Source organism: Akebia trifoliata, chromosome 8 (genome assembly GCF_017979445.1).
Source record: "Akebia trifoliata isolate Shusen 1 chromosome 8, ASM1797944v1, whole genome shotgun sequence".
Classification (NCBI taxonomy): domain Eukaryota; kingdom Viridiplantae; phylum Streptophyta; class Magnoliopsida; order Ranunculales; family Lardizabalaceae; genus Akebia; species Akebia trifoliata.
The window spans coordinates 50882525-50902800 of NC_141382.1; the positions used below are offsets into that span (position 1 = coordinate 50882525).

The 20276-nt window shown below is 32.7% G+C and overlaps 1 protein-coding gene across 1 annotated transcript; it reads right to left on the reverse strand.

The window, feature by feature from the left end:
- Positions 1-9583: 9583 nt before the first annotated feature.
- On the reverse strand, positions 9584-19971 carry LOC147397609 (beta-amyrin synthase 1-like). Its single transcript, XM_086449426.1, has 19 exons — positions 19711-19971; positions 19163-19421; positions 14084-14275; positions 13823-13912; positions 13539-13736; positions 13329-13413; positions 12799-12965; positions 12466-12654; positions 12240-12353; positions 12031-12150; positions 11825-11947; positions 11645-11743; positions 11388-11444; positions 11172-11218; positions 10934-11077; positions 10669-10846; positions 10237-10317; positions 9988-10071; positions 9584-9880 (listed from the first exon to the last, which is right to left on the reverse strand). Exons 2-19 carry the CDS (start codon positions 19373-19375, stop codon positions 9752-9754), a joined length of 2310 nt encoding a protein of 769 aa, XP_086305552.1. The 5' UTR covers positions 19376-19421; positions 19711-19971; the 3' UTR covers positions 9584-9751.
- Positions 19972-20276: the final 305 nt, after the last annotated feature.

The following is a 20276-nucleotide window of genomic DNA, read 5'->3' on the forward strand; positions in this document are numbered from 1 at the left end:
GGTGGGACCTCTCACATAAGTGTTAGGTTGAATCAACGGCGGAGGGTACTCATGTTGAATCTATGGCATGTGTATATGAAGCAGTACTGTACTGCTGTTTGCATATGTCTTAGTCGATCCAGTATTTTCATGCCCCAACTGTTCTGACCCCCAAAAAAAACCTAAATGCCCTCATCTCCAACTTGTAATAAAATAAATAAATCTTACTGTGCCCAAAAGTTAGGGAAACAAAAAAAAAAAAAAAAAATTGGGAAAAATTACTATTATTACTTCAAATGGGCTAAGAGAGATTTTATTGTCAAACCAACTTTTGCTAAGAACACCCCAATTTGTATGAAATGACCATCGAATTAAACATTTTGGGGTACTCTTAGAAAAATTTGGTCTGGCAATAATAGAAGCTCTCTATTTAAAAGTTCGCAGAGGCCATTTGATCATATTCTTTAAATTAGAATAAAATCTCAAAAAAATTTATCTTATTTGAATTAATTGAGACCCATTCAAATGGTGAGAAGATAGAATTAAGAAAGTTTTATCTATGATAAGTATCAATTAGTATTTTCTAATTATTACTATTCTTCAAAATTATTTCTGAATTGCTTTATGTTTTTGGTTTATTGTAAATTTGTTATCTTCTATGGAAACCCATATTAAGATTATTTGGTAAATCGTCTATCAATAAAGGATATTCCATGGCATTTTATTTTTGCAAGCTCAGATTCCTAGTGAATTATGTAAAACAACCAAGAATTATTAAATCAGGATAACACATAATTCAACTAAGACTACATCAACAAATGGGGGATGAGAGAGTTTCATCACTACTTTTAAGAATAATTATTGTCGAAACTTATATGAATGTATGTTGCTTTCTTGAACCAAAATTGATTCTCTTGAAACCCAAAATGTTATATTTTCCCTTAAATCAAATATCTCTTGTAGATATTTGATCATTGGATCGGAATTCATTGTAAATCAAGACATCCAGCCCATTATTTTCTTATTTTACTCATGAGTCCCAAAACACATCAGTAGTGATGGTGGATAATTCTTTTGATTGTATTGAGAAGTCATTTATCTAAGAATATTCTCTCATTAGTTATTATCATCATCCAAAGTTTCCTCTCTTTTTCTTTTGATTTATAAATAAATAAAAGTGTGGAAAGCAATAGCAATAGGATGATTTTCTATTCATGCTTTTGGATCACATTCATCCTTTCAAGGCTTTAATGGGGTACCTTTTAACTTTTTAAGGTACTTTGAAATGATTAATAATAAATCGAAGTGGCAAAACATACGTGGCTGATGTGGCAAGGGCATGGTGCTACTGATCTTTTTCCTTCTTTTATAGACAATAGACCCAACGGTTCACTATAGTAATGATAGATATGTTTGGCCTTTAATTAAAACCAAGGTACTATATGTACTCAAAGGAGAAACAATCTTAAAATCAATTTTCTATATTCTATTTTTATTTTTGCACTTTGAGACATGGATTTTAAATCTGAACATGTGAAACCTAATTTGTTGAAACCAAAATCTTTTAATAGAAAATTTTATCAAAAATGGAGCTAGAAGATGTTTTTTTTCCTTGAAGCCCTTAATGTATTATTCGTACTTAAAGGAGAAAAACTTGTAGAAACAGATCATAATCTGTAAAATTAACTCAAAGCAGATGGGATTTGTAGGAATTACATTTTATCTTGCCTTTGTAAACACTTTGTATGATATTTGCTATGTATATGAGAGTTCTAGAGAATTGTGGGGAATATTAGAGAAGAAATATGTTATAGAAAATGTGGGTGTCAAAAAATATGAAGTCAAAATATTTTTAGAGTTTTTAATTGTTGATGAGAAGTAGATTATGACTAAAATGAACGAGTTTCAGAACATTGTTCATGAGTTGACCTATGAAGACATTAAATTGCTAGAACATTTTGTAGTATCATTTCTAATCGATAAACTTTCCTAAAACTAAAATGAATACAAGACTAATTTGAGGCAGAAGAAGAAAGATAAATCTCTTGAAGACTTTATTATCTACATCAACATAGAAGACACTAGTAGACAAAGAAAATAAAATGATAAGGTGAAACAATTTGTCACCAAAGCCAATCTCATAGAAGGAGACTCTGAACCATTTTGATTTAAGCCTACGAAGGTGTTCAAAAAATAGAGACCAAGGACAAAGAACACTATTGACTTCAAGAAGTCAAAAAATAGTTGTTTCATGTGTGGTAAGCCTAATCATCATACAATTGAGTACAGATTCAGGAAGACCAAGGACAAATCGAAAGGGAACCATGTGAATCTAACTGAAATATATGATGACAAGATTATTACAGTTCTCTCAGAAGTCAGCCTTGTGGAAACCTAAGGAGTGAGTTGTTGACACTGGGTGTTACGATGCACGTATGTGGAAACAAGGATATGTTTACCTCCTACAATTTTGTAGGAGATAAAGTAGTCTATTTAAGAAACTCGATGATATATCAAATTGTTGGAAAAGGCAAAGTGATCATCAAATTGACTTTTGGGAAGATGCCAACACTCACAAATGTTCTACATGTTCTTATCATTAGAAGAAATATTGCATTTGGGTCCCTTTTGAACAAAGTTGGAATAAAGATTGTGTTTGAGTCAAACAAACTTGTATTGACAAAAAATGGGGTATTTATATGAAAAATGGTATTGTAATGGGAGTTTGTTTGTACTCAATGTTATGAATGAAAATGCATCGTTTTTTATTTACTTTGTTGAGTCAATTTCTTTATAGTATGCTAGATTAGGTCATACTAGTATAGAAAAATTAAAGAAAATGAAGAATTTAGTATTTTACCAAATTTAAAAATTAAGTAATTATATAGATGTGAGATTTGTGTAAAATCAAAATTTACACATAAGCCACATTTTATATTAAGAATCTCTTTAGAATTTCTTAATCTTATTCATAGTGATATTGGAGATTTTAGAAATCTTGAGTGTATAGGAGGTAAAATGTATTACATTACTTTTATAAATGATTATTCTTGATTTATAAGGATCTATTTTCTTAGAAGTAAAAATGAAGCAGAAGATATGTTTTTGAAATATGGCAGTATTACATTTCATCTCAAGTACGGAATTAGATAGAAAGAAGAAGTCGCTCGATCGGTCCCACCAAGCAACTACACTACACCAATATAGAAAGCATTGTCAATAGATGAATGACTTCGGTAGACCATTTCTTCCAACGATGAAGTGTTTTAGAAAAATGGAACAACCTAGATCAATTGATTTACTATATGAGTTTCTTATTAAATAGAACAGATGGGGTATAAGTGATTATATAATTCGGTGCATCTCGATACATATTAATATAACATAATCTAACTATCATAATTACATGATCTAATCCTATCAAACATGATTCAATACATTTTTATAAAGCTTAATAAATAACATAATTAAGTCTATAATATCTTTGATATAGGCTTGAATTTGATAGATCAAAAAGACGTTCACTTACGAAGGACTTTAGGTTTTTTATTTTTCTTTCCCCAAGCTTAATATCGATGTCCTAAGATGAGATTGTGTTCCATAGAATGGGCTCACGGTCTTAATATTTTTTTCCACTTTAGAGTTGCATTTAATTGGTTGAGAATGTGATTTTGTTTGTTAAGAAGGGTTTATAGACTTGAACATTTCAAGATACTAGGGTACAAGTGTTGATTAGCAGAACTTTGTATCTTTCGGACCTTAGTATTTATAGACATGATAATAATGTCTTTTCAATTATGCCTTAGGTGATGGGGTGCCTTTCTTGCATAAATATCATTCTTCCCATGGAAAAGTTCAAAGAATCAGTGTAATCTTCAAATCACTTGGAACGATTTGGGCAAACATAACATCAGCTCCTTGGTCATGGAAAACTTGAGATCATTAAAAGCTTCTTAGAACTAATTGGTCCAATTCGACAAAACTCATTCGGGGGGCTTGTCTGTAAAATCATACACTCAAGGTAGCACTACTCGAGCACCAAGTGTGCAGAATATCATAAATCCTTTTTCTTAAGATATGATTCATATACACTTAAGGAAAATTAATGTTTTTATACACATTGTTGCCAGTCTCTTCCATAAATTACTAAAAAAGTTTTAAAAACTTTTGGTTGTCCATGTTCATATGCTTGGATGTGGTTCCTTAACAAAAAGTTACTTAGTTATGGGTCTTGTTAACATGTCCCATAAGGGCACACGTTAAAGTGCAATAAATACATTTTGAAAATTGAATTTTGTATAAAAAAAATACCTTCAAAAAAATTATTATTTATCAAAATACCCTCAAATTCTAATTTCCAAAGTGTATTTATTGCACTTCTACATTTGTGCCTTATCAAAACCCTTTAGTTATTGTTTCAATCTTTTAAACAAATTTGATAGACTGATTATAGTATGGGTTGAGGCATTTCATCAAACATGCCAGCGATCTGTTTGATGTATGATATTTTTCTAATTACTAAGACAGGTGGGCCATACATTTTATAATTATGAAATCAAATAAAAAACCTGAAAGATCCATTCTTAATTGAAGGGCCCAATTAATATTTGTGAGTGAGACTTAAAATTATTATATTGGAATCTATCAGTATAGACAACTTGGTGGGTCCCCATCTGTGGAGTGGACCACTCCACAACGTGACCCAACTGGAGTTTTCCAGAAATGGAAAATAATTGAACCTGTAAAGGTGTTTGGAAAAAACTTTGAAGCAGGTATCCTGCTTCAAAATTTTGAAGAAATTCTCTTCTTTAAATTACACGTGGCATTTTAAGAGACTTAATAATTTATGCGGAACCAACTTTAAATACAGAGACATTCTATTGCACCTCAATTCATACAATAAGTTACATGGACTCAACCAAATATTTGTATTGCCACACCAACTTTTACCAAGGGCACTTAAATTCATGTTACCTGAAGAATTTAATACATATCTTGGTGTGCTTTCAGTACAAATTGGTGAGGCAATAGAAATTCTCAAAATAAATATCATAATTGCTGTCCCCTTAAAGCTACTCTTCTTCCATCATCATTCATGATGAGGATAAGGTGAGTAATGGAGGTATTTTGATTGAAATTATTTTCTTTAAAAAAAATAAAAAATATATATAAATATAAATCATATTTATTTATTATTTTTACCCTCAATAAAAATAGTTACAATAATATCCAAAAAAATTTCTCTATTTTAAAAAGGGTAAATTATAAAAAAGAATTAACATTTAAAAAGTACAAAATAGTCTTTTTTTTTTTTTTTTTTTAAGAATTTAAGTGTTAGGTTGGCGACAATTTGACGAAAGGGGTTAAGTAAACTCCTTAGATAATTATAAACGAGGTAAGTGCAATAATCAAAATGTTCGAAGGTCAAAATGAAATTATACCAAATTACAGGGGTCAAAGTGTAATTTACCCTTTTAAAAATGGATAACAAAAACTACTTTTGTCACTGTCGCCACTGTCCCACTATGGGGCTGTCAATTTTGGACCAATTAACTCACAATGGGACCTTGATCTTAAGCTCTCCATGTGGGATTAACTTAAGATTCTTACGTACATGGGGAATGTTGGCATCTAATGTTTCTGTGAGAGTTAACATTCTCCCATACATTTTCATTTTTAATAATTCCTTTAGTTATAAAAAAAAAATAGGTATTGAAATTTTTAAATATTTAAGACTTGTCTATAATTTAAAATTTAAAAAAAAATTTATAATTTAGTCATTTAATATGGACAAAATTATTATTATTATTATCTTATAAGCAATAAGTTTACTCTCATTTTTCAATTAAAAGATGGAGATTACACTTTATTTTGATAACAAGAAACATCAAAGCATTCTAATAAAAAAGATCAATGATTTTCTGACGCCCCCTATGTCTCTATCACGAGATCATTTACCTCTATAATTGGGGGGGAGGGGGTCAGATTATCACGATTCTTTCAAAAAGTGCATAATACATTATTTTTATAAAGTTCAAAAGTCAATCTGATCTCAACCCAATCATGTAAGGATCAATCTTCAACTTAATCACTTTACATTCGATGTTATCAAACTTTTAATTTGTGTTCAAAAGTTAAAAAACGAGTAACACCATCACATTCTCACGAATGTCATATAGATGTTGATAAACTCTCCTTGTTAACCCAGTTCAATAGCAAACTAATTTCACCTACTTTTCAATTAATTTTTTTAGAAATTCATAAAAACACAATCCTTTTTTGTTACTCGAAAATGCATTGAAAATTTAATTAGGTTCATCAAACTTATAATATTCAACCAATATCTTCAAAAACAAAAAAAAAAAATCATAAGAATTGACTTTATTAAAGAAAAATGACGACCTTAGATGAAATTTTATCAAATCTAATTACTTTAATGATAAAAAACGAAAACGAAAAGAAATAATACTTAAAAAGTCTGATTAAGTCAATTTTTTTTACATATAAATCCATCAAAATTCCTTCATACCAAAAAAAAAAAATTAAAAAAAAAAGAGGATTGGTGGGTTTTTTTTTGGTTTTTCCTTTTTCGAAAACGTCATCAAATATAGCATTTGCTTTGGAGCCTTTGTCTTTGGTGGTGTTTTTATAGTTGTGCATCAAAAAGATAATAAATAAAAAAAGTGCCAAAATAGCAGTTTTGGCGATCAATAGTTGATGATGGGTAGTGGTCCTGACATGACTGCTATTTAGCAGTTCTGATTGTTGGTGTCGATCTGGTCTTATTTGAAAATTAGAAAAATTCTTTTAAAAATTAAGTAATTTTTAATATACTTAAACTTTGAATAAAATCATCTAAAAGGACCTACGTTCCTATTCTGTATTATTTGGACTCGATCTAAATTTCAAATCTTCAATTTTTATTGCCTAATTTAAGTGTGAATTCTATGTTCTTTGGAGGTCTGTAATTAATAATGATGACACCTTGGAATGGGTTACCTCTGTTTTTAATTAATTAATTAATTATATTTTGTCGTTTATTGGACATTGTGAAACACGTGAAAAGTATAGTCAACGTCACGTCCCATCCCATCCCATCATGAGAATAATTTTATGTGGTAGGTAGGAATATAGTTTTAATTAAATAAATGGTTCATGGGAAATAATTTCATGAGGTAGGTAGGCTGACCCGGTAACCCGACCCAGTCTAGCGCTTTCCAAAAAGTAAGGTGATCTGCTATTGGCAGCCCAATTTTTACTTTCTACCCCTCAATTTCTTAAATTATTTATCATAGCCTATATTAAAATTAAAACATAACATTCAACCAAAAAAAAAATTCAGTTCAAACTATTACTTCAACATTACAAAGCATTATTATAACATATTTAAACAATTTCAACAGGGCTTTTTTACAATTAGGGTTAGACCCATATAAAGTTTTAATTCTAAAAAAATCAAAATCTCAAAAAAAGAAAAAAAGAAAAAAAAGAAAAGGTTTCTATTGGCACCCAATTTTTACTTATTCTTATCTATTGACTTATTTATTTATTTATTTATTCTAATTGAAGCTTTATAACTTAAAGTCAGGGTGCCAATCACAGCTCTCAAAATAAGGTTTAGATCATGATTTTGAGCCTCCAAGCGTACGGATTATAATTGAGCCGGATAGCTTGCTATTGGGTCCAGCCCACTAGAAAAAAACTTGGGTCGGCATTGATAAGGAACCCACAAAGGTAGGGGGTTTAGTCCATCAAATACGGCTTGGGCTAGGGCTTAATCATACCATGCCTCGTAGATATATTCGTAATTTAAATTATTAGATGCATATTTTATATTAGTTATGTTTCTTGGGTATATATATTTCTCGTTTTTGGTGAAAATGAGTAATAATTTGTAATTGCAAGTTTTCTCTTCATAGTGGAATCGTTGTGAGCCGTGGAGATACCTCAATCTTGAGAGAACGACGCAAAATCTCTTTGTATTTTTGTATGATTGCTTATTCTTTTTTTCCTTCTCTTGATTCGTTTTCTTAGTTCAATTGCTATTGTTTTCTTAAGAGGTTGGACTCAAAGATTTTAGTCTAATCTATCTAGGTCAGATTAGGGTCTAATCTATCTAAGTTAGATTTAAGATTTTGTAATAAAAAAAATAACTAAAACACAATATAAAATTACAAATTTACTTTTATCTTTATGTATTTTTCAACTATAATTGATATTGGACCTCTATTTTGATGAAAAATATAATCAAACAACTTTGAAACATGCATGAATTTATAATTTTACAAATATTAAAAATCAACTGCCCATAAGTGTTGAGCTTAGACTTAGTTGAGTAACGTCCGATGAGGGTTTAAGACTGGTCAAGATACTGTCTACACCCTTGAGGTTGGTTAGGGCAGCCCAATGACTGCAGATCCTACTTAGTAAGGTTATGGCACATCTAGTGCACAAAAGACTTTGGACATCACATTTTAAACGAAGTTTATAAAATTGAAAAGGTCACTTAAAAGGGAGTTTAGAAATCGGTTTTCCGATAACCAATTTCTAAACTTCATATAAAGACTGATTTTTAAACTTCATAAATAAACCAATGTTTAAAGTTCACATATAAACCGATATCTAAAGTCCCGCACATTTTGGTGTAATCCCTACACTGGCAAAAACTGCACATTAGATGCATTTTTTTTTTTTTCAAAAAACTGATGTCTACCTTTTTATTTATTTATTATTATTTAAAAAAGTTGATGTTTAAAGTCCTTTTTTTTGTATTGAGTTTATAAAATATTAACACTCATTGTTTGTTCAAAGTGTAACTTTTTCTACTTTATCTTTGGGTTGATTTCATATCTGGCATTGTCGTATTGGATCAACTAATTAAGTCCTTCATAATGAAAGAGATATTGATTGCAGTTTAACGTTTTCTCTATCAATTGCTTAAACGGATATAACTAGGACTGCCAATGGGTGGGTGGGGGTATGGGCCGAGCTTGGTTGAATCTTAAACCAGCCCTAGTTCCTAATCCGAACCTAAGTTGGCTAAGCCTAAGCCCAACTCGTAACTCACGCAAGTTAGGTTCATATAATAAAATGATCTCAAATGTTAAAAAAAATATGAGCTAAATATCGGCCCTATCATGGGCCTGGGCATTACCCATGGCCTTTACTAGTTTCAAAAGTGGGCTCGTCCATGCCCCAGTAGATCTCAAGATCTTTTCAAATTGGTTCTACTTATCTTACTTTCATTAAGACATTCATTCTCATAAAAATGATTTTCTTTTTCTGGGGTATGATTAGGCGTTTTCCCAACCAAAGCGGAAAAAATTGGGATGTATGATGGGTCAGATTTGCCTTGAATCAGATCATTCATCCAGTTTCTTCCTATTTTAATCTTTGTTTTGAGATCTCATCATCAATATCATTAATAATCAACTTGAAAATAAAAGTCATTCTAAGGACGATATATAATAATAGAGCATGATGAATGTTTATCATCAAAATTGGTCATGATCTTTAGTATGATTAATGTTGCTATGAGGCTCTGATGTTAGATGGTGATGGATATTGGTGAAGCTATGTGATGAACAAATGGTGACAATTATCATTCATGAGGATTATATCTGATCATGATTATTATAAAAATTGTATCTAATACTTAATCATTCCTTTTAAGTCATGGATATAATCTATATATATTAGGACCAAGAATTCTTATAAACTTATCTAGTTGTAGAATTACCATAAATATAGCTTATTAACCTTCAAACAAACATTATTTTGAAGGATTTTGAGAAGACAATGGAACTTTGTGACGATATTCTGCAAGAGCCCACAATGGGAAAATGTTTCTGAATGCTGCATAGTGTAGCATACAATTCTTCATGAACACTCCTGTGATTTCCTGTAATCAATAAGCTATGGTTAGATCAATTTGAATCCATTTGTCCAGAAAACTTGAAAATATGACTGCAAAGATGGGATCGGATAATTACGTCCCGAAAGAATTACCTGTTGGGGAAAATCACCATTTTCCATTTGATTATTAATAAGCACCTTTACTGCACGATGCAAAGGTGCAGGGTCTCTCTCGGCCTAGTTACCAAGAAACATTCAAGAAATTAGAATTTCTCTTAAGGACAGACTCTTGTTTACATTGTATTTTGTCTTGAAAACATTTAGGAAGAAATAAGATACAAAGTACTCAAAAGTAGTAATGAAAATGCTTTTGAGCACTTGATGTTCAAAATTAAGACTAACCTGCCCAGCATAAATAAGCCCCATCAAAGCCCATGCAGTATGTACCAAATTTGTTCTATTTCCTTCTAGAGGTATAAATACCTGTTTCAGCCACGCACGCGCGCACACACACACACAAAAGAAAAAAAAAAAGAAGATTTGTATCAGAGTAAAAATAAATGATCTAGTAATCCAAAATTTTGAGTAGTATTCTTTTGGCAAAGGATTCAAAAAATATTCCGTAAGAAAAACGTTAATGTGTCATCATCATGAAAGCCTTATCACAAGGATTTGGTGGTCGGCTAAATGAATCATGTTTCCCCATTCCACTTTGTCTAGAGTCACGTCTTCCGATATTAAAAGTGTACGTGTTCACACTCACTTTCATTGTCTTAATCTAGAGTATGAGTAGCAGTTTGACGAAGAAGTTGTTAATATAATAATAAGTGTTACCTTTTCAGGGCACGAACGATAACTCTCCCCCCAACCACCAGATGGTAGCTGCGTTGAGAGCAAAAAATCAGCTGCTTTACAGACGGTTGGGCTATTGTAGCAGTTCTTCCCAGCAGCTGATAGCCCTTTTAGAACAAACCATGTGCCATAGATGAAGCAAATTCCCCAGTTTCCATACCTACACAAATATTATTTTCATGTAAATTCTTGACCTATGCAACAAGTCCCAAGTGTAAGTATTTCATAGGTAGATAAAGAAACATGCCATGAACCATTGGACGTTTGTTTCTCTTCGAGGAAACGTACTGCTTTTGCAATAAAATTTTCAATTTCTTTCTTCCGATGTCCTGGATATAACTTCATGAATTGTACTAGAGCCTGAATTGCTGATGCAGTGCATTCAACATGCCTAGAAGAACACCACACACATTATTATAATGTATCTAGCATGAAGAAAGAACACTAATTAATAACGTAAAGTAGAAAAGTTATAGATATATTACTCATGCTCGATGACAATGTCCTGGAAAAATTCTGTAGGATTAAGCACCTACAAACAAATCCCAAAAGTTTCCATAATTTACAATAAGTTAACAAGGCAGCTTGTTATCGTAGAGACGCAATGTTGTGAAAATAGAACATTCATGAAAACTGTAAATATGGTTATTAGCAAAGTGGGGCTTCCGACCATATCATTAAGTGGTCTTTAAAGAAGTTACCTCCAACCATTCATGTGCTGTTACAGGCTCCCAAGCTGCTAAGCCACCATTTTTACTCTGCAACACCATTTTTATAAGAAAGAGTGTGTCAATATCATTCGATAAGACATTTTTATAGTGTTTTTTATCAGGGGTTACTTTTGTAATTAAGACAACTCTTGAACTCTAACAATTGATTATATGAAATGAACTCTTATTATTATTTGCAAAGTTGAGAAGTGAGTAGAAGAACAAATTCCATGGAAGCTAATCCTTACCTGCAAAGAAACAAGTATATTAACAGAGTCGTATAATCTCTCTGGTTCCATTTTTTCACCAACGATATCTGGTGGCATTTGTGAGAATAAGAGGCAACCCTGTCAGAGAAGAGTCATTTATCATATAAGTTAAATGGCAATATTGTAATTTGAACCTAATGTTGGAATTGAGATAACTACCATTAGTCCTTCTGCAGTGCAATCTGAGACTTGCCAACCATGATCTTGATCTGAGAATGTCCATGATCCTTTTGAAATGTGACGATGCATGCTTTTGAAGTCACCGGACGGGTTATCTTTAACCTTCAAAATAAACCGATATAGGAAAATTAAAAAGTCAAAATTTTGTTGTTGTTGGGTTGTAGAGATAGAGATAAAGATGAAACCTGTGACTGTTTTATGTAGTCATGTCCTTTCTTAAGAGTATGTCCAATTTCATCGTGAAGATTACTTGCGATAAGTGCTTGAACAGCAAAACCAGTGTCCCACATCTGACTACCAAAACTCTGCACAAATAAATGGGATTTAACAAATTTAATTCTCTAAGACAAGTTAATGAGTTTTGAGCAATATAGACGTGAGATTGTTTCTATACCTGCATTCTCATTCCATCTTCAGCAACCCACAAGTAGTCTGGGACCCTGGCAAGATGTTTCTTGAATGCATTCGAATTCGGATCTTCCACCCAACAAGCAAGCATACATAACACCTATGCAAGTAAACAAGTCAAAGAATTATCTTAGCTGACCAAATCTATCTTAGTGTTGCTTTAATTTAATCATCCATTCGAAATACTAAGTCATAGGATTCATGTACATTACCTTTTCTACACATCCAATGGTGATGTATCGACTATTCTCATCTTCGTAGTGGATGTGTTTCATTGTTACTTGTAGAGCCTTCGCTCTATACTTTTTAAAGGGCCAACGTGTTAGAAGAGGCTCCGTAAGCACATGAAGAGAATCCCAGATCAAGTTTTGTATTAAGGGATGAGGGTAGTAGAGATCCTCCTACATTAATAATTTTGGCATAAGTAAGTGTTGATGTATTATATGAATTTGGAATATGTACAAGCATGAGCATTCCTACACTACATATCAAACACTTATTAATTGAAATTAGGAGAACAGATAAGTAGATTTGATATAACCAACCTTAGCACACACATGGCATGTTTCGTTCCAATTTATTTTATGATAAGGTTGAACATGAAGCTCTTCCCTCAATGATAAAATTAGATCTGTGATCGGACCAACGAATCTTTTCCCATATAAATAGGACATGGGCATGTAAACTAATCGACAATAACACCACATCTTTGCTGCATTTCAAGGAAAAAATGTCTTCAGATAGATAATGGAAAACGATAGTGTAAATTGTCACTAGATTGTTATGTGACAAATGCATCCCAATCACTATCTTGTATGGAACTAAATGTTGGACGATCGAGAAACATGTGCATAGCTTTAACATGGAAGACCTCAAATTAGAAAGAACGTGCAAGTTAATCGTTCTAAAAGAAGATCAAAAGGAATGAACGCAATAAAAGTAACACTAGACATGGTTTTGTAAAGAAATATAAATATATATAGTAACGAGATTCATTTGGCAGACCCCAAATTTTCCGGACAAGGATTTAATGAAGATGATCACGAAACATCATCGAGATTTAAGTGGTGCAAACCTGGATGCATAGGGAGAAATGAAGGAAGAAGCCAAAACTCAGGGGGCATAGGATTGCAGCCTGACCATTCATACAATCCAAGTATCTTCATCCAAAAAATAAAAATACATTTAGTAATGCGTATAAGACTTAGCAACAAAATATTAGTCACATTGCAACATCTACCCTACATATTGAATATATGTAATTGTATGTATTATATGGTCCTACCGAAAGCCAAGTCTTGCCCCAAGATGGTATGGATGTTACACCACCATGGTCACGAATCCATTTTCGCCCTCTTGCACAGGCATTATCTTCACCCCCATCAGGCCCTTCTCCTAGCAAACGCATACAAATGTAATTAAGTGTCGTACCAAACATTGTGCTATGGCCCTCGATATGAAATCCCCAACCACCATCTTCGTTCTGTAATATAAGTATTTTATTAGCATAAGCGAATATTCTGTGTTCGAGTTATAATGACAAGAAGATGACAAAAGCACCAATTGCACCTGATGATAGTACATGTAACGAAGAATCTCCTTTTTATGTTCTGCTGAAAAAATTGTATCGAGCATTCCAGTGATGTACAATGTGAAAACCTGCATTTGGTAATATTTTTGTTATAAATTAAAATTAAAATTGAGTAAAAAAGCTAACCAAAAAATTATAATTGGTATGCGGAGTTGGAACTTGGCATATAGTTCACTATGCCAATATAATCATACCAACAGAATACTAGGCACAAACACAACAGGTTTGAAGACACTTACCAAGGGAGGCATGAAATATAATGGGCCCCCAATATCAGCGCCCCAATGCCCATCGCTAGTTTGGATGGCAGAGAAGAATCGGACAGCCCTCCTCAATGCAGTGGTGATTGCATCATATGTCATATCCTCATTATCTCCAATCTTCACTGGGGGTATACTTAGATCAAATTTATCTTTGTTCTCTTTCAACATCTGTATTTTGGTGATCAAAAGAGATGGAGATTAGGGAGCAGGTGATCCTGAAATTGGGCTTTTAGATGCCCATCAAAGTTTTAATGAGGTGGATCCACAATTGCCAACATTATACGACTTCAAAGTTTGAAATTGAATCCTTTCAAATTCATAATAGGATTGCGTTGGGCAGTCAACACTGGGAGCCAACGTTTTACCCTATATGGGTTAGAAATTTCGAAATGGGCTGATTTTTTTTTCTTTTATTTGTTGTGAGGATGATCTCTATGATAAGGAGATCATTTCACAAAAAATCAACTCATTCCAAAACTTCTAACCCCATTAAAAGTGATATACAAATTAACGGTAAAAAAAAAATCAGCCCATTCATAAACCGTAAACCTTAACCCATAACCCATATGGGAGAAAATGTTGGCTCTTAATGTTGGCTGAAGGGACCCTTCATAGTAAATGGTTCAAGTTCAACACTTTGAATCATAGTTATACTTGACTAGTGTTCATTGAATCATACTTGAGTCAACTTGGGTGAGTCAAATAAAAAATATATTAAAAAATAGTTTTTATATCTTAAAATAAATTTTATATATATATATATATATATATATATATTTGTTGTTCACAAAATATTATTTGTAACCAACTCAATTGAATTCTAAACCGATTCAATGCATTTTTGAGTTGCTTCAATCTTTGATGAGTTAGGTTCTATCAAGTTATGAGGCGAAGCCACCTCGAAATCCAACTAAGTCGAGTGAACTTTAAACCTCCAAGTGGCAAGAAAATCACCACAGTACCTACCTCAAGAGATTGAGGATAGGGATGTCAATGGGTCGGTATTGGATTCAAAAAGAGCCAAAACCAAATTCTTATGAACTTTAATTCCTATTTGTTAGGATTTTCAAATTAATAGAATTGAAATTACAATTGTTCAAAAACTTCTCCATAAACAATCCCCATTCTCGATTCCTATCATTTTTTGTCAATTCCAATTCTCAATCGTTCCAGTCTCTTAAAATACCTAAATCTAACCGGTTCAAACAAAATGAGATCCAAAAGTTTGCGTTTTGTTCCGATTAATTGTGCAGCCATTGTTGAGTCCCGCTTCAAAATGTGAAGGAACCCTACGTGTTACATGGCACTTGGCATTTTGAATTTATTTCACACCTTTACATTTTCATTAAAATTTGAAATACATCCTTGAAAATGTCACATGTAATTCAATGGAAGTGGTTCCTTCAAAATTTTGAAACGGACTGATCGGGACCATTCATTTTTTATAAATCATTTATGATGGGGTTAGAAGTTTTGGAATAGGCTGATTTTTGTTGAGGATGATGTTTAACCACATGTATGTTTCACGTGCGGATGGGCTAAGACAAGAACTATTGAAAGAGTGTCATGACACTCCATGGACTGGCCATCCGAACTAACGCCGCACATTAGCTCTCTTGGAGTAAGGATACGCATAGCTTTATTGTCTTTGTAGAGGCGAAGTGTCGCAATATCCGACTCGAAAATGATTTAAGCCGTATGAAAACTGTTAACTCTGAGGTCACTCCTATACAAGGGTCGGTCAAGTCCATGATCGTCAAAATAGGTCCATGGAAGGATAAGCTAAATGTACTCTTAGTTCCATTCGATGAATTCAGAGTCATCATTGGGATGGATTTTTTACGATAGAACATGATCGTACCAATGTCGTTCGCCAATACTTTGGACATGTTAGGTGAGTTTATTCCAAAACTTCTAACCCATATTGGGCTAATTGTTGGGTGTCGAACGAGACCTTAACTATAAGCTTCTTTTTCTTTTAAATCGAAACGCAAATAGCTAATTCCGTGCATCATCTTCTATTATATTATTTAACCCGGAAAGTACAGTTAGTGGGCCATTAGAGATCATGATGTGGCCACGTGATCCCTCTTACCAACATCTTTAGACATTTTACACGTTTATTCTCCTACTAAAAGAGGGGAATCCGAATCTCAGTAACAATAAAAGCAAAACTTTTTCCCTACTTTTACCCTTTTTACAGACCCTCGATCAAGTACTATTGACACATGCTCCCATAAAGTTGAAACATCTTTGCCAAATCTTACTTTTTCAACTTTCTTACAAATTCTCCTTCATATTTTAAATTTATTTTACCTATAAAGAAATTGTATCCAACCATTGTAAATTAAGGATATTTTTTATTTTTATTTTTTACAAATAAATATTATTTTAATGATGTCTAATATTTTGTCTCCAACGTCGGATAGTGTAATAAGTCTTTTATAAAATATATGATCCATACTCTGCAAACTAAAGATAATTATGTCATTTAAAAATAAATACTTTTATTAAATAAAAATTTGTAATTAAATTGAAGATTTTGAAGGAGTTTTTTCAAGTTTCAACTTTAGGGCATATTTGTAAGTAGTAAATGATTTTGAGGTGTAGAACAGAGTATTTCTTTTTTTCTCTAGACAGTACTAGCTTTTTCTGTTTAAGAGTACCGAGTTATCAAAATCATGACAAAACCATGTGAAGTGAAAAATTGGGGAAGTTCTAATTTATAAGAATTGGGATAAGTTGACTACGCTTATGTAGCAAACTCAATTGATTATCTTGACATGATAAGTTTGGGAATCATAGATCTGTGCTCCTCGGATACATGATTGTACTTTCCCATAAAAAAGTGTATCTCAATGGAATTGTGTATCTTGAAGAGCGTAAATCTACGATTCTCGAACTTGTCACGTCAGATAGTCAATTGAGTATGTCACGTTGGGTAGTTAGATTATCATGACTCAATTTATAATGAATAATGATTTTTTGCCAAACCCCCCCCCCCCTTAAACGCATTCTGATGTATGAGCTAATATCATAATTTCCTCGAGATACACAATTATTTATGAGGATGTACGATTGTGTATCCCAATGAAATATCTATAGTTCTAACCAATGCCATGTCAAGGAGCGGATGGCAAAGGGGGCGTCACAAAATCGACTCATTTATAAGGTAGGTTTGACAAAAAATGTTATTTTTGCAAAAAGTTTAAATAAATAACAACATCATTATCATTTAAAAAAAATTTCTATTTCCATACCAATTTTTACTTAGAGAGCACCCCATGATATGTTATTTCCTTAATGGTGTGATATGAATTGGAGTGCTCTAAGTAAAAGTTTACATGGCAATAGAAGTTCTTTTATTTTACGACTACCCCATGTGGCACACTCAATCGACTCTCCTCATGTGACGAGTTCGAGAGTTGTAAATCTGTACACCTCGGGATACACAACTTCACTTTCTCATAAAAATGTGTATCTCGAGGCTTATAATCTGTGGCTCTCGAACTTGTCATGTTAGGAGAGTCGATCGAGTGTACCACGTGAGGCAATCAGATTGTCATGACTTTTATTTTAAATCAATCTAAAGAGGTTTAAAATTATATATATATATATATATATATATATATATATATATGGGAAATGTTCAGCAACAAACATTTTGACAAACATTTTGGCAAAACATTTTTCAAAACATGGGTTAGAGGTTTTGGAATTGGCTGATTTTTGGTGAGGATGATCTCTACGGTGAAGAGATCATCATCACCAAAAATCAGCCCATTCCAAAACCTCTTACCCATCAAAAATGGCTTACAAAAAATGGACGGTTCACGATTTCCCAACTTGTAAACATGGGGCTAGAAGTTTTGGAATGGGCTGATTTTTGATGAGGATGATCTCCTCACCATAGAGATCATCCTCACCAAAAATCAGCCCATTCCAAAACCTCTAACGCATGTTTTGCCAAAATGTTTGTTGCTGAAAGGGACCCTATATATATATATATATATATAATATATATATATATATAGGGAAATGTTCAGCAACAAACATTTTGACAAACATTTTGGCAAAACATTTTTGAAAATATGGGTTACAGGTTTTGGAATGGGCTGATTTTTGGTGAGGATGATCTCTACAGGGAATAGATCATCATCACCAAAAATCAGCCCATTCCAAAACTTCTAACCCATCAAAAATGGTTTACAAATAATGGACGGTCCACGATTTTTCAACCTGTTAACATGGGGCTAGAAGTTTTGGAATGGGCTGATTTTTGATGAGGATGATCTCCTCACCGTAGAGATCATCCTCACCAAAAATCAGCCCATTCCAAAACCTCTAACCCATGTTTTGAAAAATGTTTTGCCAAAATGTTTGTCAAAATGTTTGTTGCTGAAAGGGACCCATATATATATATATATATATATATATGGGTAGCGTTCAAGGGCAAACTTTTTAGCAAACTTTTTGGCAAAACATTTTTCAAAACAGGGGTTAGAGGTTTTGGAATGGGCTGATTTTTGGTGAGGATGATCTCTATGGTGAGTAGATCATCCTCATCAAAAATCAGCCCATTCCAAAACTTCTAACCCATGTTTACCAGTTGAAAAATCGTGGACCGTCCATTTTTTGTAAACTGTTTTTGATGGGGTTAGAAGTTTTGGAATGGGCTGATTTTTGGTGTTGATGATCTCCTCACTGTAGAGATCATCCTCACCAAAAATCAGCCCATTCCAAAACCTCTAACTCATGTTTTGAAAAATGTTTTGCCAAAAAGTTTGCTAAAAAGTTGGCCATTGAACGCCCCCCTATATATATATTATATATATATAATATATATATATATATATATATATATATATATATATATATAGTTTGAGAGTCTGGTAACATGAAAGCATTAGTTCTATAGCCCAAGCATTTATCTGTTATTTTTTATTTTTTTTTGGGTAAAGTCGTGTGAGAGTTTCCCAAATAGAAATTCACGAAACAGTTCTGTTTCTGTTCTTGTTATTTGAAAGATGTTTATGAGTTTATTTCTTAACTTACATGTAATCGCAAAAGAACATCCCCACAAGGCTTGACTTGAAATCGATTTCGACGAAACTCCTCGCGAGCCTTCTCGACTTCAGCTCGCTCTTCGGTTGTCCCAGCATCGGGATCAAACTCCCAAGTTTGCCTTCCAACAAAATTATTGGTGCTATAAAGCCATTGACTATATGGCCCACTCACACTCTCCTCTGCTATCTTAAGCTTCCACATTTATAAAAATCAAGCTTCCCCCTCCTTCAATTAGATAAATGTAATCCTATATTAAAAAGCACTACTATCAATTACACCCTAAAAATGATAAACAACTGTTGAAATTATAACTAAGTCATGAAGTATCTATTATCAGTTATTTGATCCAATTTTTATTCACCACTGCCACAAATATTGTACCAATTTTCATGAACCATAGAACAAAGCTTCAAAGCTAATCAGATCATCCATATAGAAAAATAAAAATCACCACTTGAAAGAACCCATGTTTAAAAAAAAAAAAAAAACATGTATTCAAGACAACGATAGCTTATAAAACAATTATTTGAACTTACCCACTTTTATCAACGAAATTTTAATCAAACCCAGAGAGAGAGAGAGAGACCTGAAGTGGGGAAATTAGTTGTTCAAAGCTTTTTATAATATAAATAAACAGAAAAAGCTGATGGAGCTAATGGGGCTTGCACTTGACTTATATAGACATGCTTTCTCATGTGAACCATGGTTTTAAATCTCTTCCGAGAAAGAGACGGCTCACCGGAGTTGGGTTGGTATCAATGCGTAGTCCACCAAGTAGACGAGTAGTTGACAAGTTATCCCAAAGACTTGGTTTGTAATGTAATAAGAGTAGAGATCCAGTCAGGTGGCACCCCATTTTATGCCACGTGGAATTCTTGGGGGGGGACCCACTGACCTTATGGAGAAGAGGTCGGTGCCTTGGTGAACCCACATACAAAAAATCATAGTGTTTGATATAATTTATATTCACTAGATGTAATCTCTTAAAAAAGAATTTAAATCCAATAATTAAAAATCAATTTTAAGACATTGTTATAATCAATTGATTCAAATCATCAATCAAACTGATCTTTTATACATAAATTCACTAAGGAATGGATCA